Source organism: Pan troglodytes, chromosome 23 (genome assembly GCF_028858775.2).
Source record: "Pan troglodytes isolate AG18354 chromosome 23, NHGRI_mPanTro3-v2.0_pri, whole genome shotgun sequence".
In the NCBI taxonomy this organism is placed as follows: domain Eukaryota; kingdom Metazoa; phylum Chordata; class Mammalia; order Primates; family Hominidae; genus Pan; species Pan troglodytes.
Window position 1 is genome coordinate 37,885,324 of NC_086016.1, and position 24,831 is coordinate 37,910,154.

The following is a 24,831-nucleotide window of genomic DNA, read 5'->3' on the forward strand; positions in this document are numbered from 1 at the left end:
TGGCAAAGGGTCACGAGGATCCTGACTTCTAACTCTAGGCCTCCCAAAGTGCTGGGATTACAGGCGTGAGCCACCGCGCCTGGCCTGGAGTGCATGTTCTTAGCCATTATATTGTACTTTACATATATTATTTTCTTTAACCCTCACAATAACTCTGTGAAACAGGTACTACCATTATCTCCAACTGACAGAGGACGACGCTAAGTGCAGAGATGTTCAGTTAGTTGTCCAAGGTCACACAGTAAGCAGCAGACTAGGAATTCAAAACTAGGCAGCCCAATTTCATATGTGAAATCACTTCCTTTCTAGCACCACACCCATCCTCTCTTCTTCTCATTAGAAGCGAGAACCCATACAAACCCCACCCCTCTCTTACCTTCTTAGGACTCTCATCTCATGCAGCAAGAGTCTCCGGGAGTGGAGACAGGCATGGGTAAGAGACACGGAAGGCTACACTAGAGGTGACATGGGTTCTATACCTTTTTAAATTTTTTTGAGTAAGGGTCTCCCTCTGTCGCCCAGGCTGGAGTGCAGTGTGGCAATCTCAGCTTGCTGCAACCTCCACCTTCTGGGTTCAACTGATCCTCCTGCCTTAGCCTCCCAAATAGCTGGGACTACAGGTGCGAGCCACTACACATGACTAATTTTTATATTTTTTGTAGAAATGGGGTTTTGCCATGTTGCCAGGCTGGTTTGAACTCCTGAGCTCAAGCGATCTGCCTGCCTCAGCCTCCCAAAGTGCTGGAATTATAGGCATGAGCCACTGTGCCTGGCTAGGTTCTATACCTTGAGGAAAGAGAAATAGGTCAGGCTATGCAGAGAAAGGGAAAGGAAAGGGAGAGAAAAGAAAACCAGCAAAGGGATGCTGACATTTAATTAGGAAAAAAGCCAAAGAACTACTAAACTGATACAGGGACTTAAAAGTGGTTTTCTGTACAGAGTAGAAATAGGAATAGAAAATATTGGTCATACTACATTAACGTACTTAAATGAGATCTTATCTCACACCTGGGGCATTCTCACTTTAAATTTATCCCAATACAGACTACTAATTGCTGAAATATATAAATCAGAGAGAAAAAGGGAAATAAAAGTTTTTAAGTCTTATCTTTGTGAAAAGTGGACAGTTAAAATTGATCTAAGAAAAATCTCAGTCTGCAACAGCACTGGTCTGCATTATTTTCTCTTGCTAGCTGCTGAGCACCTTTACTGACCATATGAACAACTTTCCAAGGTTGTGGTTTTCCCTTTTGTGGTCATTATCCGACCTAACGTATCCACTGGGCAAGGCATAAAACAGAAGAGGCTGGATGGAGTCCGTTCACCGACAGTTTAGAGTGAGGACTAGCAGCAGTGCTGGCCTGATGCAATCATATGGCTAAAACCTATACATCTACCCTTCAAACAACTCATCTTCCCTGGTGCAGCTGAGCTAGCCATCAACACTGCACAGGAGGTCGGCGCCAATTACACTTAATAGCAAACTAGAATTTTAAGTCTCAGAATCTCATCCTAGAAATGAGGACTACGAATGTTTTCTTTTTTTGATGACTTCAAATTTTTAAAATACTTCTAACTAGGAAATTGATTGATTTTTCTGACTCTTCTATGATACAATGGAAATATTTTAACTATACATTGTGAACAAATGTTCTGTCATAATCTAAAGGGAATTCTGAGTGACACAAGATTAAGTATAACTTTCCAAGTCTATCAGATTAAGATTAAACACATATGACTCTGATATAGATACTAAGGAATCTCTTAATGAATTCAGAAATATTTTGATTTATGGATTATCCACTTTCTTCAATATTTATTTTTCCTCCTCCCCCCGTCCCCCAATAGAAGTCTTCATTTCTTATTTTCATCTCTTTGAGGCTAACAGAGAAAAAAAGCAAAATAGGAAATTCAGTTTAGCACAGTAAATTTTTTGAGAATCTGATTCATGGCTGAAAATATCTATTTAACCATCCCAGTTTAATGATAGTTTGGCTGGTCACAGAATTCTAGGTTGGAAAAAAAAATCCCTTCAGAATTTTGAAGATAACTCTCAATTGTCTTCTAGCTTTTAGCTTTGCTGCTGAGAAATCTGAAGACATGATTCCCATCTCCTTGTATGTGACTTTTTTCTTCTCTCTTGCAGCTTGTAGGACTATCCAAATACACCTGATGTTCCAAAACAGTGTCCATAGTGATATGCCTCAGTGTGGACTTGTTTCATTTTCACCTGCTTTGTGGAGAATTCTATGGTCTCTTTCAAGATGAAAATTAATGTCCTCAGTCCTGGAAGTTTTCTTGTGTTGTCGGGTGATGATTCTCATGCTACACATTTTCTTTCTGGAAGCTGTATTATTGGATCTTCTGGACCGGTCCTCTAATTTTCACATCTCTTCTCTTGTATTTCCCATCTCTGCCTTTTTGCTCCATTTTTCTGGGATATAGGTCCTTAATCTCTTATCTGAAACCTTTGCGGCCAAATGCTTATCAGAATTTTTAGAATTTTAGAAAGTTAATATAGAATATAACCCATAATGTAATACCCACCTCTCATCCCACCCACATACAATGAGATCTGAGACAGTGATATTTCTTTAGCAAAATCTATAAAGGACAGAAATAGGTTGTGTTGTAAACTTATGAAAAATATAATTTTCAGAACTTTTGGGATTTTGGAATTGTGGATAAGAGACTGTAGGCCAGGTAGAGCGGCTCACACCTGTAATCCCAGCACTTTGGGAGGCTGAGGTGGGTGGATCACCTGAGGTCACGAGTTCAAGACCAGCCTGGCCAGCATGGTGAAACCCTGTTTCTACTAAAAATAGAAAAATTAGTTGGGCGTGGTGGTGCGCGCCTGTAATCCCAGCTACCTGGGAGGCTGAAGCAGGAGAACTGCTTGAACCCAGGAGGCAGAGATTGCAATGAGCTGAGATCGCACCATTGCACTCTAGCCTAGGACACAGAGCAAGACTCCATCTCAAAAAAAACGAAAAAGATGTAGACCTTTATTTTTTCAGTTTCATCTTCAAGTCAGCCAAATAAAGTTTTTCATTTTGTTGCCATGTTTTTAATTTCAAGGACTCATTTTCCTTTTCTGAAACTCAACCCCCATCCCCCAAACTAGCATTTCATTCCTGTTAATACAATTTCTTCTCTCTCTGAGCATATAAATGTAATTGTGGGGGAAAGGTCCTACTCCCTGTAACGTGGTGGTGGTGGTTGCTGTTTTGGTTTCTTTTTGTTATCTATCTTCCAAGTTGTGGGCTTTCCTGGTACCTAGTAATCATTGGTTGTCTATTCAGGACTTAAGAGTTGAGGGGGTAGGTGGCAGGTAGCTAAAAAATTGGGAAGTCTGAGTGGGTAGAGTGGAGGCTTGGGTGACTTTGTGATTCCTTCATTCTAAGTTGTTAGGTAAGCAATTTGTTCTTTAAGTCTTCTTGAGCAAGTCAGGTTCTTCAAAAAAAGTCTTCCAATCTTCTAACTGATGTCACCAGTTTCTGAACTTTTGAAATTTTTGTGGTGTAAGTAAAATTAATCTCATGTATTCAAAACTGGACCTAATAGTAACTATTTAATAAAATCTTATAGTACTGTGTGTACATGTTTTAATCAAGGCAGCAAAATAGGGCAACATAGCCTATGCTTGTTTTGAGCTGACATGTATATTCTAGGAAACATTGCTTGCTTTCAAAATAACTTTTATATTTCAAGTGAAGAAGGGCCTACGTTATAGTCATTCTCCAATGCAAACACAAAAGGTTAAGGGAGAATAAGCAGGTGAAGTAGGAAATGAGATGTGGTTATCATCTAATGGCAAGTCCATAAATACAGATTTTTTTCCTTTTTCTGTTCTTTTAGAGCCTAGAAGTACCTCAGATATAAGGTGAGGATTATTAAAATATTTGTGATAAGGAGACATGGCAACTAACTACAGTATGGGATTCAGAATAGAGAAAAAGACATTACTGGAAAAAATGAAATTTAAAATAAGGCCTATATTTTACCTAATAGCACTGTATCAGTATTTCTTATTGCCTAGTTTCGAACATTCTACTATAGCTATGTAAGATGCTAACATTAGGGGAACTGGGTGAAGGGTATGCAGAAATCTTTTGCATATTTTTGCAAATTTACTGTGAATCTAAAATAATTTCATAATTAAAAGTTTTGGCTGGGTGCAATGGCTCACACCCAGGCTGGCTTTAATCCCAGCACTCTAGGAGGCCCAGGAGTTTGAGACCAGCCTGAACAACCCTGGTGAAACCCTGTCTCTACAAAAAATACAAAAATTAGCCAGGAATGATGGTGTAAGCCTGTACTCCCAGCTACTTGGGAGGCTGAGGTGGAAGGATCAATTGAGCATGAGAGGTCAAGGCTGCAGTGAGCTATGATCATACCACTGCACTCCTGCCTGGGCGACAGGGCAAGACCCTGTCTCAAAACAAAAAAAAAAAAACATTAAAAAAAAAAAAAAAAGAAAAAAAGAAAAGAAAGCAAGGAAGCAAGCAAACAAGAAAAAAAATTACAAGTTTTAAAAAAGAAAAAAGTAGGCCTGGCGCAGTGGCTCATGCCTGTAATCCTAGCACTTTGGGAGGCCGAGGTGGGTGGATTACCTGAGGTCAAGAGTTCGAGACCAGCCTGGCCAACATGGTGAAACCTCGTCTCCACTAAAAATACAAAAATTAGCCAGGCGTGGTGGCGGGTGCTTGCAATCCCAGCTACTTGGGAGACTGAGGCAGGAGAATCACTTGAACCCAGGAGATGGAGGTTGCAGTGAGCCGAGATCGCACCATTGCACTCCAGCCTGGGCAACAGAGCAAAAACTCTGTCTCAAAAAAAAAAGAAGAAAATATTTTAGGATGTCAGGTTCTAAACCCTTAAATATTAAAACACTAAAAATGTTTAACTGGTTTATTGATTATATACAGGCACGAGTGTAAACAAATATTTATGTTTTGTATTCAAAATGTGATTGGAACTCTTACGAAACTTAGAAAGAGACTGAAAGTACATTCATTTCAAATTATTGGTTTGATGAAGAAAAAAACCCACATTTAAATCTAACATTACTATTAATCCATTTCACAATTAGAAACAGTTTAACTTGTAACTCTCATGATTTTACATACAAAAAACCAATCACATAAAGCTTCATCTCCTACTGCACTCTCTCTGAAGACCTTACAGTTTTAAGAACAAAAATATCAATCACTCCTGGTTGGGCTCCATTTATTTCGAATGGGAGGGGGTGGTGATCTTCAGATAACGTATGTAAATGAATACTTTCCATAGACTCAAATAGGTAATTTTCACAGTATTATGAAGTCAACATTTAGTGTAAGGGACATAGTTCTGAAAAATGTGTCATTCAAGAATAAGCCTATCAAAGGTCAGTAGATATTTCTATTAACTGCTCAAAGTACATCTGCCATGTGAATTACCATGCAATTCAAATAGCTTTCAAATTAGGCAACTATTGCTGGGTGTGGTGGCTCACACCTGTAATCGCAGCACTTTAGGAGGCTGAGGCAGGTGGATCACTTGAGGTTAGGAGTTTGAGACCAGCCTGGCCAACATGGTGAAACCCTGTCTCTACTGAAAATACAAAAATTAGCTAGGCGTGGCAGTGGGCACCTGTAATCCCAGCTACTTGGGAAGCTTTGGCACGAGAATTGCTTGAACTGGGAGGAGGTGGAGGTTGCAGTGAGCCGAGATTATGCCACTGCAGTCCAGCCTGGGTGACAGAATGAAACTCCGTCTCAAAAAAAAAAAAAAAAAAAAAAAAAAAGAAAAGAAAAGAAAAGAAAAAGAAAAAGAAATTAGGCAACTATTAACAAAATTTTCATTTGCAGAGATTCACACTGAATCAAAATTTGCACAAAAGTGAAACATTATTAACTTTTTATATCAGATTTCAAATCTAAATGATTTAAATTTGAATAAAATAAGATTATGACATATTTAATATTCAAGGAATTGAAATGGAAACATCATAGCCTACTAAGTATTTGATATTCATTTTCTCATCTAATCTTGCAAACAACCGTAGGTGGAAGGAACTATTATCATCATTTTTACAGATAAGAAAAATGAGCATTGGAGTTCTAATTCTCTCATGGTTACACATTCAGTCAACAGAAGGAGCTGAGAGCTGAACCAGCGCAACCTGATTTACAGGCTCACACTCCCTAAACACAATATAGCCTTTTTAAAAAAATAAAAACACTTTAAAAATTTCAGTTTTTCCTTACAATATTTTACAAAGTTGGCCAGGATACTTTTCATTATGCCATTGCATAGTACCTCAAAAAACAAGAACTACAATCCATGTTAGAACATCGACTAGATTTGTTAGCACTTAAAGTACTTTTGTTTTAATTTTCTTGGAGACAGGGTCTCCCAATGTTGCCCAGGCTGGTCTCAAACTCCTGGGCTCAAAGAGATTTACAGGCCTAAGCTTCCCAGGTTGCTGGGATTACAGGTGCATGCCACCATGCCTAGCTAAGCATTTTAAAAATGTTTCTAATGGGGCCGGGTGCAATGGCTCATGCCTGTAATCCCAGCACTTTGGGAGGCCAAGGCAGGTGGATCACCTGAGGTCAGGAGTTCGAGACCAGCCTGGCCAACATGGTGAAACCCCATCTCTACTAAAAATAGAAAGAAATTAGCCAGGTGTGGTGGCAGGCGCCTGTAATTCCAGCTACTTGGAGGCTGAGGCAGGAGAATCGCTTGAACCCGGGGGGCAGAGGTTGCAGTGAGCTGAAACCACGCCATCGCACTCTAGCATGGGCAACAAGAATGAAACTCTGTCTCAAAAATAAATAAATCAATGAATAAAAATGTTTATGATGGAGTTCCTGATGGGTTAAAACTTGGTGGAATTAGATCATATGCATTCCTTCTCACAGAGTACAAACGCGATAACATGATAAAATATTTTTCAAAAAAGCAAAATCTTAGTCCACATGCTTAGCTACTGAAAAATCAATGTACTTCATGGTGCTAAAATAATATATAAGACAATTATAATCAATTGAATATAAAATTATTTTATCAAATATCACCACCAAAACAATTTTTTAGACACAGAAAAGTGAATTTACATTTACTTAGAGCAACTCCCTATTTAAGAATAATTACTTTTAGATTTATTTTAAAGAGAAATGCTTAAACATTTCTTCTGCGCATTTGAACACTGTTATGACAAGCTGAATTCTGAGAGTCTAATCCTGTTTGGGCATTCAAATGTAAGCTAACTTTTTTTAATAAACGAGTAATTCAATTTCTTCTGAAAATATGTGATTCCATTTTCTCAGAGTGTCAAAGTGCCACAAAAAGGAATTATGAAAGGCATCATTTGTATATGTAACATGATCATGTACTGATTATCAGTGTCACGCTGTGAAACAAAAACCACAGCAAGTCATTTTTTTAAACAGGAGTAAGAATTGTATAAAATTATATGTAACATATAAATAGTGACATGCACACAGAATATCACCTCAATTTTTTAAAACTTTATACCTGAGTGATTATTTTAACGTTCATTTAGAACGAGAGAAATTTGTTAGTATGCTCAAGCTAGAGTTCCTAGGTTAAAAGTTGAAGAGTAAGTAGAAGCTAAGATGGTTAAGACTCTCTATGGATGTCTTTTTTTTTTAAATCACCATTTGCATGGAGAAGCAGGAAAAAAGCACTTGACTGACAGCAGACTTCCTAAGGCCCAGCTCTGTAACCAGCTAGCTGTAACTTGCTCAAATCACTTAACACTACTGACCTCAGCTGTAAAAGAAGATGCTTTTAAAAATGCTTTTTAGGCCGTGCGCGGTGGCTCACGCCTGTAATCCCAGCACTTTGGGAGGCTGAGGCAGGTGGATCACGAGGTCAGGAGATCGGGACCATCCTGGCTAACATGGTGAAACCCAGTCTCTACTAAAAATACAAAAAATTAGCCAGGCGTGGTGGCGGGCACCTGTGGTCCCAGCTACTCAGGAGGCTGAGGCAGGAGAATGGCGTGAACCCGGGAGGCGGAACTTACAGTGAGCCGAGATCACGCCACTGCACTCCAGCCTGGGTAACAGAGTAAGACTCCGTCTCAAAAAAAAAAAAAAGCTTTTTAGCTTTAAACTTCATCAGTTCTGATCAGAGTTTACTCATTTTCAAGAGGTAGTATAAAATATTTATGAAAATGTAAACAGGTTACGAAAATTGCCCCTAAATAATCCTTACTACTTCATCATCCTTGCCCTAAGCTGTGAGAGCAGTAAGGGGCAGCGGAGCACAGCATTAACGCGCCTAGCAATTTTTTAGTTTAGTTTCCCTTGGGCATTAGGAGTAAGTAGGTAAGTAAATAAACCAAGGCATGCAAAGAGAAGAAGCAACAGTCATGGAGTTAGCAATATTAACATGTGCTGAAAGGATGTCTTGAGTCTTATATGATCCAAAGGGCAATTTTCTCTATTCAAAAATACCCATGCATAATTCTAAATTTGGTTTTCTGTGGCAACTCTCACATTCTCAAACCAGGTGATAGCTTCCTTATGGATCCAGCTTGGAAACTGCCAAACTACTCATAGACATCAAAATTTTGGAGCTAAAGGACAGATGTAATTATTTTTAAGGGTAAATTGATACAGGATATATATATTTTATGTAGGCTCAATGTACCCTGCCTTTTATTACTTTGAGGGAAAAATAAGAGCCACTCTTGGAAAAGTGGATGGCTGAATGAATAAATTCCTCCGTAGTCCAAGACCTCTACATCTAGCCTGGAAACAGAACATGCTAATGATACCTACACTGTGGGCTGAAGGTAATATGGCCTAACAATACATAGTATGATAGACTGTGGCCCCCTTTCTTCCCATTATGTTCTAGAAATACTCATTTGGGCAAATGATCCCACTGTTAAGGGCTATACCTTCTTGGCTACGTTTTAGTGCATCACTAATCTGCAAGGCACCTTCAAGTGTTATCAGATAAAGGAGTCAATGGGCAATACCAATTGATAATAGAGAAGTGAAAGAAAAACTGGCTTAAACTCCAGAGAAGGGGTGTGCAGAAAAGCAAAAAAAAAAAAAAAAAAAAAAAAAAAAAAAAAAAAATCCTCTGAGCATAATGGTCAACAGGGGCTTTCCAGTGAGAAGGGTTATAAAATCTACAGCTGACTAATATAGTAATAAAGTGGGCCACTCAGCTATTTGCTCAAATCTCTACTTTCAACTCACCAACAAATATTTCAAAGGATGCTTAGCTCTTTAGAGTATAAAATTCCAAATTCTTTGGCCTTGAATTTAAAGTCCTCTATAATTTAGCTTTATCAGCCTCTCTTATTGAGCATTATTGCTTCAGAAGAGAGCCTTCTGTTCCAACTAAAGATACTGTAAGCAAAACATCATGCTGTACAACAGTATAAATACATACAATCTTGTCAACTTAAAAAAACTTCTTAATTTTTATTTTTTAATGTTTAGCAATGGGGTCTTGCCTTGTTACCCAGGCTGGTCTCTAACTCCTGGACTCAAGTGATCCTCCCACCTCAGCCTCCCTAAGTGCTGAGATTACAGGTATGATCCACTGTGCCTGGCCTACAAAGAAAAGAATCTTCTATTTACATCCCCACCTCCATGTGGGAAACCCTTTTAACTCTTAAACATGACTGAGGATTCAGAGAGCTTTTTGTTTCTTTAGGTAATATCCATTGTTATTTATGGCATTAGAAATTAAAGCTGATAAATTTTTAAAGTATTTAAAAATTAACTTTAAATAATAAGCCAATTACGTGTTAATGTAAATAACATATTTTAAAGAAAATTAACTACATTTTCCAAAACGTAATAAATTTACTTAGAAGACTGGCACTCCCTTTAATGTATGGATTTACTGTTACAGTATGTTATTTTAACTTAAGTATACAAAGAAAAATCTGGCCTCACAGATAGCTAGAAAAGGGAAAACTATTTCAATAGCCTTCTCAGAAAACTGTGGAGTCTCCTTTGATAATACATCAAAACTTGACAAGTGGTACTTTCTTAAAAGTTAACTGCAATGTCGAATCTGAAACCTTATCAGTGAACTTTTCATATGTTATTACAGTAAAATCCACTGGACAATCATGCACTTTGCATGAATCTTTTACTCATGATTTTGTAACATTAAACCTCAGTCATTATTTGTAAAATATCGGCTTACTGAGTTATGGAGCTCTTTCAAATGTGAGGACATTCCATTATACAAGACCACATTTGTTACTATCATCACGGATCTCATCAGAAAAAATCTTTAAGTACTGAGAAACTGTCAAGCTCATAGTGGAGGATACAAATTTTTCAAAATTCTAATTTCTACCAGGAGAGCTTACATTTTACCAATGGAAAAAAATAGTGTCAGTTTCTTCCCTTGAAGTGGCAGGCCCACTTCATTTTCAAGAAAATGGTGTATAATGTAAATACTTTCTTTCTTTTTCTTAGTTTGATGTAATTAGAATCATTTACTTAGGAGACATAGCATGTTATTGAGTCTTTCACTTAAATATAAGGTTTTCCTAACTGGATAATTAGGAAAATAAAATACATTTATTTCCCCTTATACACTCTTCAAACATAATTTAGAGCTACCTTCTTTTAAATCAAAATATCAGTCCTTAAATAATTTTTTGAAATACATATATAGGGGCAATAACTACTTAATAGTAACAACAAAACTAATATATTTGAGTGCCAGATACATAAAACTGAATATTATGGTTTGTCCATTAATTGTTCTTACAAGAAAAAAATGGTGCTCCATGAAAAAAGCAGCTAGTTCAGCTTGCAACTCAATCACACAGTACTTTTCCTTGAGACAATGAAAATATTTTGGTATGTAACACAAGTGCTTTATGAATACTTTTCACTTTGCCATGTAGAATATGAAAAAGATCATATACTCAATGTGGGAAATTAATAAAATTAATACTTTTTACTGCTTCATCAAGGACATTCTTAAGTGAACGTGATTTTTTTGTTTTCCTGTGAGTCTGTGACAGTGAAGAATATGATGGCTGCCAGCAGCACAGTTTGGTGCCACGGCCTTGATTCATGCTAAGGTGCTAGCAGTTTTACCCACCATTGCTTCTGTACTGACCGTCAAAGCAAATATAGTGAAAACAGCAAGAATGTATTGGTATTACTATGAAAATAATACCTTGCATTGACTTCATAGCTCCCTCGACCCAGACTCTGAAAAAATTTAGGGAACTGCCAGTGATCTGTGGACCACACAGGGAAAAACTACTGCTGCAAAGGATTGCCCCTGCCTGCAATGTCCTCTACTTCACTGCAGGCTATGGGTTCACTGTTTAGGAGAAGTAGTAGCTACCTTCTAAAAGCATCTCTTAATGAACCCGCTTCATTACTCTCTTTCTAGCACTTATCTGTACTTTGTTTTTCTTTTCTTGTTTTTTTGAGACTGAGTTTCCCTCTTGTTGCCCAGGCTGGAGTGCAATGGCACGATCTTGACTCACTGCAACCTCTGCCTCCCGAGTTCAAGCGATTCTCCTGCCTCAGCCTCCCAAGTAGCTGGGATTACAGGCATGCACCACCACGCCTGGCTAATTTTGTATTTTTAGTAGAGGCAGGGTTTCACCATGTTGGTTAGGCTGGTCTTGAACCCCCATCCTCAGGTGATCCACCTGCCTCGGCCTCCCAAAGTGCTGGGATTACAGGCATGAGCCACTGCACCAGGCCTGTACTGTTTTTCTACTGGAACTTCTGTAGGTTCATTGAGGGCAGGGGCTTTATTTTACCTTTTTAAGAACACCTAGTGCCTAGCACAGTAATGTGCACATGACAAGTATATATAAAACAGTTGTTCAATATAATTTATGGGAAATAATGCAGGCTCTTGGGGCCAGATAACCTGTATTTAAATCCTCACACTGACATTTATTAGTTGTGTGATCTTGGACAAGTAATCTTGAATCTCTCTAAGCCTCAATTTCTTCATCTGTAAAAGAGGAGTAATAACGATACCTATTTCACATGGCGGCTGTGGTAACTCAATGGAGTTAACACATAAAAAGTGCTTCAAACAATATCTGGTACAAAGTAAGCACTCAAATATATTAGTTTTGTTGTTACTATTAAGTAGTTATTGCCCCTATATATGTATTTCAAAAAATTATTTAAGGACTGATATTTTGATTTAAAAGAAGGTAGCTCTAAATTATGTTTGAAGAGTGTATAAGGGGAAATAAATGTATTTTATTTTCCTAATTATCCAGTTAGGAAAACCTTATATTTAAGTGAAAGACTCAATAACATACTATGTCTCCTAAGTAAATGATTCTAATTACATCAAACTAAGAAAAAGAAAGAAAGTATTTACATTATATGGAAGAATGTTGGAGAAATGAATTCTGTTACCTAAACTGATGTATTAACTCAGTATTTTTAATAGCATATGTCTAACACCTTAGACCACCTATACGCCTTTAGAACAACTATAAGCCTTCCCCACCACTAGAAAGCACTTGCTAGTAAGTGTTTGTATCCATAATATACCAATAGAGGTGACAGAAACAGAGAGAGAATTATTTCCTACCCTCAAGAATAATACAATCCAACAGGTAGTTAGAATATGTACACAAATATAAACATCATATCTGAAGAGTATTCACTAAAGCTTGTCTACTTCAAATTCTTTGGTTATTTATACCCACTGCCATTTAGAAAAGTATCTGAAGATACAGGAACTGAGGTCCTTTTTTCTCTGCAGGCAGGCCCAGAGATGATCAAGTGTCTGCAGGCCCAGGTGGTAGACCCCTAACTGCTACCTCTTTTGCTAATGCACAGTATGGGATCAACTGACTATCAAAATAAGCTCTCATCTTAAGAGCAGAAGCTTCTAGCCCAAGGTTAAAATCGATTTCTAAAACACATTTTAAAAATAAAAATTTCAGATTTTAATGCTCAGTTCTCATTTTTGTACAAGTTCTTTTCTTTTTGTTCTCTCCAACAAGCTAAGACCATCCAACATAAGCGAAATATACTTAAATGGAGCTGTAGCTCACAGCAAAAAATAGTACAAATAGGGACAACTGATCTTAAAAGACTTATGATGGTTAAAAATAATTACTTTGGCTGGATGTGGTGGCTCACGTCTGTAATCCCAGCACTCTGGGATGCTGAGGTGGGAGAACTGCTTGAGCCCAGTAGTTCCAGACCAGCCTGAGCAAGACACAGGGAGACCCTGTCTCTACAAATAATAAAAAAAAAAATTAGCCGGGTGTGGGGGTACACGCCTGTAGTCCCAGCTACTCATGGCGGCTGAGGCAGGAGGACCATCTGAGCCTGGGAGGCAGAGGCTGCAATGAGCTGAGACCATGCCACTGCACTCCAGCCTGGGTGACAGAGTGAGACCCTACCTCAAAGACCCCCTTCCCCCACCCCCCAAAAAAGGTAATTAGGTAACTATTTAAACAAGTAATTTCCAAAGCATTTCTTAATTTATTCTCACTACAACCCTGTACAGTCAGGTCAATTATAAACTTCATTTGATAGATGAGGAAACTGAAATTGGAGGTAAAATGATTTATTCAAGACAATTATTACAATAAGGATGGCACAATCTTTGTGCTACCTCTTATCTTACTCATCCAACTAGCTGTCAAATCCTCTATATTCTACCTTCATAATGTCTCCTGAATTCATTCCCCCTCTACATAACCACTTAAGACTGTTTCCTAATCGTCTGCCTGCTCCTCTATTCATCCTGTATACGCTGTGACAGATCAATCTTCTCCGAGCACAATTCTGCTCACTTCATTTACTTGCTCAAAATCTTTAATAAAGTCCACATTTCTCAGCCTGGCATTCAAATACTCTTCCCAATTTATACTCAACTGACCCTTATTCCACCTTATTTCCCACTAGTCTCTGCCAAACACCTAAAGCTTCAATCAAGTAGAAACCTATGCTTTTATCCCGAGGCATTTTGATCCTTCTCATCACTTCAACTTTGTATTGAGAACTGACGTTCTTAACTCTTCCCACTACCATCTATGCTTACTCGAATTCTAATTACCATTAATACAAGGCCCAGATCAATGCTGTATTCACCAAGAAGCCTCAGCTTCTCTCTCCTCAGAACTGCCATAATACAATTGTACCTAGTTTTTTTTTTTTTTCCCCAAGAAGCATTTACTGAGTTCTATTAAGTGTCAGGCACTGTGACAAGTCAGGGAATGCAAAGATGAAAAATGACTTTTTCTTTAAAAGTTTAAAACTTAGGAAGACAAAAGTCAATTTAAAAATCACAATTTATATGTTACGTAAACAGCAGTCAGCTTACGGTTCTACTTGAGCCTAAATGAAGGACACATGAATTTGGCTTTGCCTAGAAAAGTCCAGGAAGGCTTTTCAGCAGAGATAAGACTTAAACTGAGTGGGAAAAGATACTAAGTGCTTGCTAAGAGGACTAGTGAATATACACAGTACACCATCTTCTTTCACTATGTTGAATATGGGGAGTCGGAGTGGTAGAACGAAGATTATGGACTTAGAATTCCCCATCTGTAAAAACTCTAATATACCCCAAAGGGATATTTTACAAACCACAATAAAATATTGTTTGTGAAAGCAATTTTTAAACTGAAAAGTGAGATACAAATTTGAGGTATCATTAATAAATCTGTAAATAACAACGCTTCCTATCTAACTTTTAGATTTAATTGGCCACATGAATTACTAGACCATTGTTTTTAACTGATGAGTAATCAAACTGGATAGACCATTTTAAGAGACATATAGGCAGAGAGTAAGTTTAATAAAATAACCTAAATATTGTCAAATCTAGGTTTTACAATGTATTGCTCAACTGTTCAAACTCTCTATATACAACACACACACACACACTCTCTCTCTCTCTCTCTCTCCCTCCCCCCGCCAAAAGTAAATAAATGGCTTATGAGCAGTGAATTCACCCTCACATTTAAAATGTACACTTTTGGGCCAGGCAGAGTGACTCACACCTGCAATCCCAGCACTTTGGGAGGCTGAGGTGGGTGGATCACTTGAGGTCAGGAGTTCGAGACCAACCTGGCCAACATGGTGAAACCTCGTCTCTACTAAAAATACAAAAATTAGCTGGGCATGGTGGCAGACACCTGTAACCCTAGCTACTTGGGAGGCTAAGGCAGGAGAATCACTTGAACCTGGGAGGCTGAGGTTGCAGTGAGCTGAGATCACGCCACTGCACTCCAGCCTGGGTGACACAGTGAGACTCGGTCTCAAAAATAAGATCAAATAAAATAAAATGTACACTTAAAAAAAAAGCATCTTTCAACCAGAGCATCCTAAAAATTTCTCATTTTATTGTTAACAACTTCCTGAAATTATAGAACTTGTGTTATCTCTGTTCACAGGCACAAATCAAAGGATTTTCCATTTTCTCTTCATCTATTTTTGGCAGCGATAAACTTATACTCTATACATATGGGTTATCTCTTTAGGAACTCAAATTGGTTGACATACAAAATTTCATGGTGAACAGTTTCTGGTATAAATGAGGAATGCAAGTCTTAACTATATATATAATGTAAATATATGTATATTTACATTAAGGAACAGAACTTGCCCTTAATCACTGTCATTAGAAATATACAACTGGAGATCTGAAACAACTGAAAATGGTAGCAATAAAGGAAAAAAGAGAAACAGAAATGGGCAATGATGAGGAGATATGTAGTAAGTAATTAAAAAATGCCATGCAATGATTCAGGGAAGAGACTTCTGGCTATGATGGCATGAACAGGTCAGTGAACTGTTTCCTCAAAAGGAAATGACAGTAAGAAAGTTGGACAAAGTTGTCAAAAACAGCCATTTCAGGATTCTAGAAATCAATCAATGGCAGACAGACAATAAATAGATGTCCTGAGAAATTGCTTAAACTTAGGGGCAAGAGCATCCAGACACAAACTTAATGCCTTAAAACTTAGTTTTACCAGGGGAGGGCTGGGACCATAAAAACCAGCAATTTTCACTGCCAGAGAGGGCAGATCTGACTTGGGACAAGGGGGAGATTGAAGGAGTGGTAGAAAATCCATAGCTCTGACAGCTAAAAGGGGCCAACCTGGTGGGAACCTAACAGGGAGAAGACATTCTTCTAGCTTGAGGCTGTGGTCTGAAGAGGGTGCAGTGGAAGACCAGCTAGAAATCTGAAGGGGAGATCCTGGAAAGAAAAGAGTCACAAAAGGGCCAGATATGGTCTCCTCACATCCCTGGGTGGCTGTGAAACTACATGGATGAGGAAGGGAGACATAAGAGGTCTCAATAGAAAGAAAACCCAAGGCAGGCTTAAGAACTGGCTGAACTTTCCATGCACTTCCCAATCAACCTGGATCATCAGAGGGTGAAAGCTCAATAAGCTTCAGGTGTTTGAACACCACCTCTGCACTAGTCACAGGCTAACCATTAAGCTAGGAAGACACAGGTGCCTCCTAGCCAGGCTAAAAACAATAAAACAACAAATGAAAATCACTAAGCAGAAACACTAGTGGCCGTATACTGTGTGGGAGTCACATGTCATAGTTTAAGTATGGGCAAATTACTTAAAACACACACACACACACACACATGCCCATCTCAGAAAAATAAATAACACCCCACAGTCACTACAATGCATTACTAAAATGTCCAATTTTCATTAAAAAATTACAAGCATGCAAAGAAACAGAAAAGTGACCCAGATTCAAGAAAATAAGCAGTAACTAGAAACAGACTAAGGCCCAGATGTTGGGTTTAGCAGACAACGTTAAAGCAGTAAATACAAATATATTTTTAAAATTAAGGCTGGGCATGGTGTCTCACACCTGTAATCCCAGCATGTTAGGCAGCTGAGGCGAGAGAACTCCTTGAGCCCAGGAGTTCAAGACTAGCCTGGGTAACATAGCGAGACCCTGCCTCTACAAAAAAATACAAAAATTAGCTGGGTTTGGTTGCATGTGCCTGTAGTACCAGCTACTCAGGAGGCTGAGGCAGGAAGATCACTTGCGCCCAGGAGGTCAAGGCTGCAGTGAGCTGTGATTACACCTCTGCACTCCAGCCTGGGTGACAAAGTGAGACCCTATCTCAAAAAATAATAATAAAAATTAAAGAAAAATATGAGAAGAAATCTCAGTAGAAAAATGTAAATGGAAATTCCAGAGTTGAAAAGTATAATAACTGAAAGAAAAAAAAAATCACTAGATGGGCTCAACAGCAGATTTGGGATGGCAGAACAAAGAAGGAGTGAACTGAAAAAGAGACCACCAGAAATTATCCAATCTAAAGAACAGAAGGAAAAAAGATCCAAGAAAAATGAATAGAACTTCAGATTTTGTTTAGGTTCAGACTGAATTTTTTTAAGAAACAAAAACCCCTATGGGAGAACACCAAGTATTTTAATTTATGTGTTGGCTGGGTGCAGTGGCTCATGCCTGTAATCCCAGCACTTTGGGAGGCTGAGGCAGGCAGATCATGAGGTCAGGTGTTTGAGACCAGCCTGGCCAACATGGTGAAACCCCATCTCTACTAAAAATACAAAAATTAACTGGGCATGGTGGCGCATGCCCATAATCCCAGCTACTTGGGAGGCTGAGGCAGGAGAATTGGTCGAACCTGGGAGGCAGAGGTTGTAGTGAGCTGAGATTGCACCACTGCACTCCAGCCTGGGCAACAGAGCAAGACTTCATCTCGGGGGAAAAGAAAATTATGTGTAATCAGAGGCCCAGGAAGAAAGAAGAAAGGAAAAAAAAATTTGAAGAAATTATGGTGAAAAAATCCCAAATTTGATGAATATATATTTCAAAATCTCAAGAGAACCCAAGTATGATAAAAACAAAGAGATCCACTCCTAGACACATCATAGAGAAACGGCTCAAAGCCAAAGACAAACAGAAAATCTTGAAATCAGCAAGAGAAGAACAACTCATCACCTACAGAGGGACCAACACCAGGGTTAACAGCTGACTTCTCATCACAATCAGCTGACTCCCATAGGAGTGGTCCATGGGATGACATATTTAAAGGGCTGGGGGGTGGAGGAAGAAACTGTCAACCAAGAATTCTATAGCGAACAAAACTATCACTCAAAACTGAACACACAAAAAAACAACATTCCCAGATAAACAAAAACAGTATTTGTTTCCAGCAGGCCTACTCTAAAACAAAATACTAAAAGAAGTCCTTTGAACTGAAAGGAAATGACACTGGATAATAACTTGTACCTATAGGAAGACATGAAGATCACTAAAAATAGTCAAAAAAATAAAATAAAATGAATCCTGTCAAGAAACTGAAAAAAGCCACAGACTGGGAGAAAATACTTGGAAAAGACTTATCTGATAATGGACTGTTATCCAAAATATACAAAGAATTCTAAAACCTAACAATAAGAAAACAAACAACCTGATTAAAAAGTAAGACAAAGACCTTACCACATACCTCACCAAATAAGATATAAAGATAGCAAATAACCACATGGAAGGACATTCCATGTCATATGTCATCAGGGAAATGCAAAGTAAAACAACAATGAGATACAACTACATATCTATTAGAATGGCCAAAATCCAGACACCAAATGCTGGCGAGGATGTGGAGCAGCAGGAACTCTCATTCATTGCTGGTGGAAATGCAAAACGGTAGAGCCACTCTGGAATGTAGTTTGGTGGCTTCTTATAAAATTAAACATACTCTTATCATATGATCCAGCAATCATGGCCCTTGGTATTTACCCCAAGAAGTTCAAAACTAAGTCCACAAAAAACCCTGCATATGAATGTTTACAGTAGCTTTATTCATAATTGCCAAAATCTGGAAGCAACCAAGATGCCCTTAAGTTGGTCAATGGATAAACAAACTGTGGTACATACAGACCAATGGGTTATTATTCAGTGCTGAAAAAGAAATGAACTATTAGGACATGAAAAGACACAGAGGAAACTTAAATGCATATTACTAAGTGAAAGAAGCCAATCAGAAAAAAGCTACATACTGTGGGATTACAACTACATGAAATCCTGAAAAAGGCAAAACTATGGAGATAGTTAAAAGATCAGTGGTTGCCAGGGGTTGGGTTGTGGGGAGGAGAGAGGGATAAACAAGCAGACCACAGAGGATTTTTAGGACAGTGAAATTACTTTTTATGATGCTATAATGCTGGCTATATGCTATATATTTATCCAAACCCACAGAACGTACACCAGTAAGAGTAAACTCTAACAGACTTTAGGTGATAAAGATGTATCAATACAGGTTCATCAATGGTAACAGGTGTACCACTCTGGTGTGAAATGTTGTTAGTGGGGGAGGCCATGCATGTGTGGGAACAGAAAGTATATGGGATAAGTCTGTACTATCTTCTCAGTTTACTGTGAACCTAAAACTGCTCTAAAAAAGGAGATCTTAAAAAAAAAAACAACGTAAGATTGTTTAAAGTAATAATTATAATAGTGTATTGTTATATATCTAAAATATACAGGTATAATATGTATGACAATAGCACAAAGGCGTGTGGGGAATGAAGCTATATTAGACCTAAGCTGCTATATTTAACCAGAATAAGACACACATGCATGTGCACACACACAACCATTAGTAATAAGTTGTGATAAGTCAAAGATGTAATTCCTTGAGAAAGCACTAAGAAAATACAAGAAACACCAGCACAAACAAAAAATAACTAAAGAAAAAATATCACAAATGGATGTAAAAGGTACAAAAATTATTTAACAGGAATCAGTAAAGAAGGAACAAAGGAACAATAAAAGGCATGAGACAGTAAAATGACAGACATAAATCTACCTACATTAATAATTACATTAAGATGCAAATTGACCAAATGCTCCAATAAAAAGACAGAAATTTTCAGACTGGATGAAGAAGCAAGAAGCAGGCTAGCTGTGCGCTTTTTTCGGGGAGTGGGGGACGGAGTCTCACTCTGTCGCCCAGGCTGGAGTGCAGTGGCATGATCTCAGTTCACTGCAACCTCCGCCTCCCCGGTTCAAGCGATTCTCCTACCTCAGCCTCTGAGTAGCTGGGATTACAGGCGCACACCACCACGCCCGGCTAATTTTTGTATTTTTAGTAAGGACAGGGTTTCACCATGTTGGTCAGGCTGGTCTCAAACTCCTGACCTCAGATGATCCAGCCGCCTCGGCCTCCCAAAGTGTTGGGATTACAGGCGTGAGCCACCCCACCTGGCCCTTTCTTTTTTAAATTTTGTTAAATAAGAGATATACTTCAGATACAAAGCAGTTGAAACAAAATGACAGAAAAAAATATGTAAACAGTTAACTATGAGAAGGCTGAAGTGATTACATTAATATCAGACAAATAGTTTTGCTATTTCTTGGTTAACTATAAGCCAAGAAATAGTAAAAGAGACAAAGAGGGACATTTCATATTGATGAACAAACCAATTGGTTAAGAACATTTTGTTGGAAAGACTGTCTAGTAAACCATAAAACAAGTCTCAATAAATTAAAAAAAATTGAAATCATGTGAAGCGCCAAAGAAATTAAATTATAAATCAATAAAAGAAAGAAATTTGGGGGAAATCCCCAAACATTTGGAAAGGAAACAACATACTCCTATGCAACCCAGGAGCAAAGAAGAAACCACAGGAAAAAATTTTAAAATGTCTCGAACGAAAAAAAATAAAAACAATATAGATCATATTTTACGGTATGCAGCTAAAGGGAAACTTTCTGTGTTTACAGTTTTAAACACAAAAAGGAAGAAAATCTAAAATCAATCACCTAAGCTTGCAACTCAAGAGGCTGGCAAAATAAAGACCAAATCAAACCCAAAGCAAGTAGAAGAAAGAAATAATAACAGAGTGGAAACTAATGAAAAATAAAATAGAAAAACAACAAAAATCAATGAAAAAAAAAGGTTTCCTGGAAAAATCTGCAAAATTAATAAACCTTAGCTAGACTGACCAATAAAAAAAGAGAGAAGACACAAATTGCCAAATCAAGAATATAAACAGGGATATCACCACAGACCCTACAAAGATTAAAACGATTATATGAAATTATGAATAACTTTATACCAACAAAATTGACAATTTATATGGAGCAAATTGCTAAAAAGACACAAATTACCCAAACTAACAAGAAACAGAGAATAAAAATGAAAAAAAAAACCCTGATAATTAGTATAGAAATTTATTAATTAAAACACCTTGGAAAATCCTCATATATATTTTATTTCTTCTTTTTCACTTCTTTAATTGAAACAGTTATTCTGATAGGTCTGTGAGTTCATGATCATTAAAAAGTTATTTGGAAATGCAGTCAATACATCAGCCTGTACGTTTATGATTCTAGAACAAATGCTACTGAAAGTCTCATTTGTTACCTATCAAGCCTAGACTCTTAAATAAATTATCTATTGTAGCCAATTATTTCTGAAGTATAAAATTATGTGCTTATACATAACTAATAAACATCGAAAGTAGGAATTTTTTGGTGGTTCAATACTTGATGAAAGAAAATTGAAAGCATTTATGGGTTAAATCCATCCTTAGCAAGTGGCTTAAAGGCTGAATAAAGCTCTCCTTTTGATAACCAGATATAGGAAAGAGAAAAAGAAATCTAACGACAGAGCTAGGTCTTTCTATGCAGACTGTAGAACATTTCTATCTTTAGAAATAGACCACACAAGGCTGGGCATGGTGGCTCATGCCTCTAATCCCAGCACTTTGGGAGACCATGGTAGCAGGATAGCGTGACAGAAGTTCAAAATAAGCTTGGACAACAAAAGGAGACCCTGTCTCTACAAAAAAAATTAAACAATGAGCTGGGCGTGGGGTGTGTGCTTGTAGTCCCAGCTAGATGGGAGGCTGAGGCAGGAGGATCACTTGAGCCCAGGAGACTGAGGTTGCAGTGAGCTAGCTATGTTCATGCCACTGCACTCCAGCCTGGACAACAAAGCAAGAGACAATACAATTTCCCATATGTTGGTATGTATGAGATACATACCTATTATGAATTTATGACATTTCCTTTACTTTAGCAAGTTAGTAGTAAGAGGTGAAGTCAAAGAGGTAAGCTGGGGCTAGAGACTAGTAAACCAAGTACGGAGTTCAGATTATATTCTAATTGCATTAGGGAACTATTAAGAGTTAAGTAGGAAATCAGCATTTGCATTAAAAAAAAAAAAAAAAAACACCTTAGTCCTATGTGGAGGATAGATAAGTTAGGCAACAGTAATACCAGAAATAAGTGATGAGGTTTGGACTAGAGCAGTGATGATGATGAATTCTTTTAAATTTCCTAACAGCCTCTTCAGGTAGGTACTATTATCTTCATTTTAGAGTGAGCCAAGGGCAGAGAGAGATTAAATAACTGGTCCAAGGTCACACAGTTTAGTAGGGGCCATACTGAGATTCAAACACAAGCAATTTGGTGGAAGAGTAATAAGATGTAGAGAAGACGACGAAGTAGTTTTAGAGTTATGGTTGTCAAGACTTGCTAATCAATTAGATGTACAGATGAAAGAAAGAAAGAAAGAATATTCCTAGGTTTTGCTTGAGTTTGGTAGTATAATTATGCAGAGAAAGGATATAAAATAAGAAGAAAAGGGGTTCCAGGACCTACATATGGAGTACTGCACCATTTAAAAGTTGAACAGAGAAGGAGGCAGGAGCAGAACACCCAGTGCTTGGCAGGAAAATTGGGAGAGCTCGAAAAGCCAAGAGACTAAGTATTTCTAGGAGGAGGGAGGACAATGTATACAATGCTGTTGAGAGAAGGTGTAAATGCTAAATTAATTCCGAGAGACTTCTAATTGTATAATTAAGGCGACGATTTCTATATGATTGCCATGCATCCTTCCATTTTTCACCTCATGGTTCACGTACCGTAAGAGATCCATTTTGTGTGCTGGGTGAGTTGCTGCTCTGCTCCCCGTGGGCTTGCGTACTTCCATAGAGTGTCAGGTTATGCTCACCGGTCTGGCCGGCATAGTCTTGAGTGTGTGGCACCCCATACTCTGTGGGAATTCCATTCTGCGGAGGTGGTGGAAATGGGATGGTAGTAAAAGGCTGAACCATTGCGTCAGGAGTTGTTGTCGGCTCCTGGTTACCCTAAAACAAACAACAAGAGAAAGAAAAAGTGACTTTGAATCCTTGTTACGTAACTATTTTTAAAGTGAGTATATGGAATTCTCTGAATATTCTCTCACTGCATAGGTAAAATGGAATGCTTATTGCTCCAGGATTGGGGAAAATATTATTATACATACACACATAGATATATGTATGTGGACAGACACACACACACACACACTCACTTTTGTTAATGTGTGGTTACTAGACAGGCCCACAACCATATTTAAGTGGACTAGATGCCAAAGGGGCAAAAATCTTTCCTTTAAATTAAAAGTAGGTGGAGAGCCCACTTTGGACCACAAGCCACTACAGCCTATACCACAGAGAGAGACTCTGTCCCTAAAAAATACGAAAAACAAAAAAGAAAAATCAACTAGGAGAAAATATTAGCAAAAGGTAAGAGAGATGCTGGGTTATTATCACTAGTCCCAGAGTGGGTTAACCAAGTTGACAAGACAGACACACATGTACACACAAACACACACACATCCCAAGAGAAAAACAGGCAAACTGTGTATCTGAACAATTCATTGAAAATGAAATACAAACAACTAATAAAAATGCTCAACCTCACTAACTGTCACAAAAATTCACATTAACATCAAAGTAAGTCCAAGTTTTTAGTCATCAAATCAGCAAAAAAATTAAGCAGTTTTATTGTGATATAACTGTCATATGATAAACAGCACTTATTTACAGTATACAATTTGGTAAGTTTTGATATATGCACTTATATTCTCATGAAATCATCACCACAATCAAGATAGTCAACACATATATCCAAAACCCCCAAAAGTTTCCTTGTGCCCCTAATAATAAGCATATATTACTTTTGTAATAAAACCTATACAAATATATTGTTTTTAATACTAAAGAGAATGACAAAAAATATATCATCAATAAGGGGAAGCCAATATTCTGAAACACTGAATTACTGTGTTACCCTTAAGAGAATGGTAGTGACCTACCTTGAAACAAAAATTCATAACTCTCTTCCATTTAAAAGTTAAACAACTTCAAAATTCAGCTGTCTCCAATGTCCAAGAATCATTTCTACTTGGTAATAAAAACTGCTTTACATAATAGTGGTGAAAGAAAAAAGGCAGAGAATTGGGGGTGGGGGGCTGCCACAGTCTAGATAAAAAGTGATGAACTGATTACAGTTATCAGTGGGAAGGGGCAGAGTCATAGACTGAGTTGTGCTCAGTCTCCAACCCGTATGTTGAAGTTCTAACCCTCAGTACCTCAAAATGTCACTGTTTTTAAAGATAAGGTCTTTAAAAAGGTAATTAAAGTGATGTCATGAGGGTGGGCCTTAATCCAATTGGAGTGGTGTCCTTATAAGAAAAGGGAATGTGGATACAGACACATACAGAGGGAGGCCCATGTGAAGACACAGAGCATGACCATCTACAAGCCAACAAAAAAGACATCAGAAGACACCAACCCTGCTGACACCCTGATCTTGCACTTCTAGCCTCCAGAATGGTAAGAAAATACATTTCTATATTGTTATGTAATACTTTGTTATGGCAGCCCTTGCAAACTAGTAAAGGCAGGAATGAAGATTCTGTAACAGAAATTAATAATAAAAATAAAAATAAATTGCTTTACGTAAAAATTTTCCTGCTATTGGACATAATGGTTCATGCCCTTGTAATCCCAGCACTTTGGGAGGCTGAGATGGGAGGACTG

The 24,831-nt window shown here is 37.9% G+C and overlaps 1 protein-coding gene across 40 annotated transcripts in view; it reads right to left on the minus strand.

The window, feature by feature from the left end:
• The window catches only part of RBFOX2 (RNA binding fox-1 homolog 2), a 290,149-nt gene that overhangs the window by 47,697 nt on the left and 217,621 nt on the right, over window positions 1–24,831 (minus strand). For all 40 annotated transcript variants that reach the window (XM_054675457.2, XM_054675458.2, XM_054675459.2 and 37 more), the window contains one exon: window positions 22,888–23,112. In XM_054675457.2, the coding sequence (XP_054531432.1) occupies window positions 22,888–23,112 (225 nt within the window). The remainder of the gene's footprint in view (window positions 1–22,887; window positions 23,113–24,831) is intronic.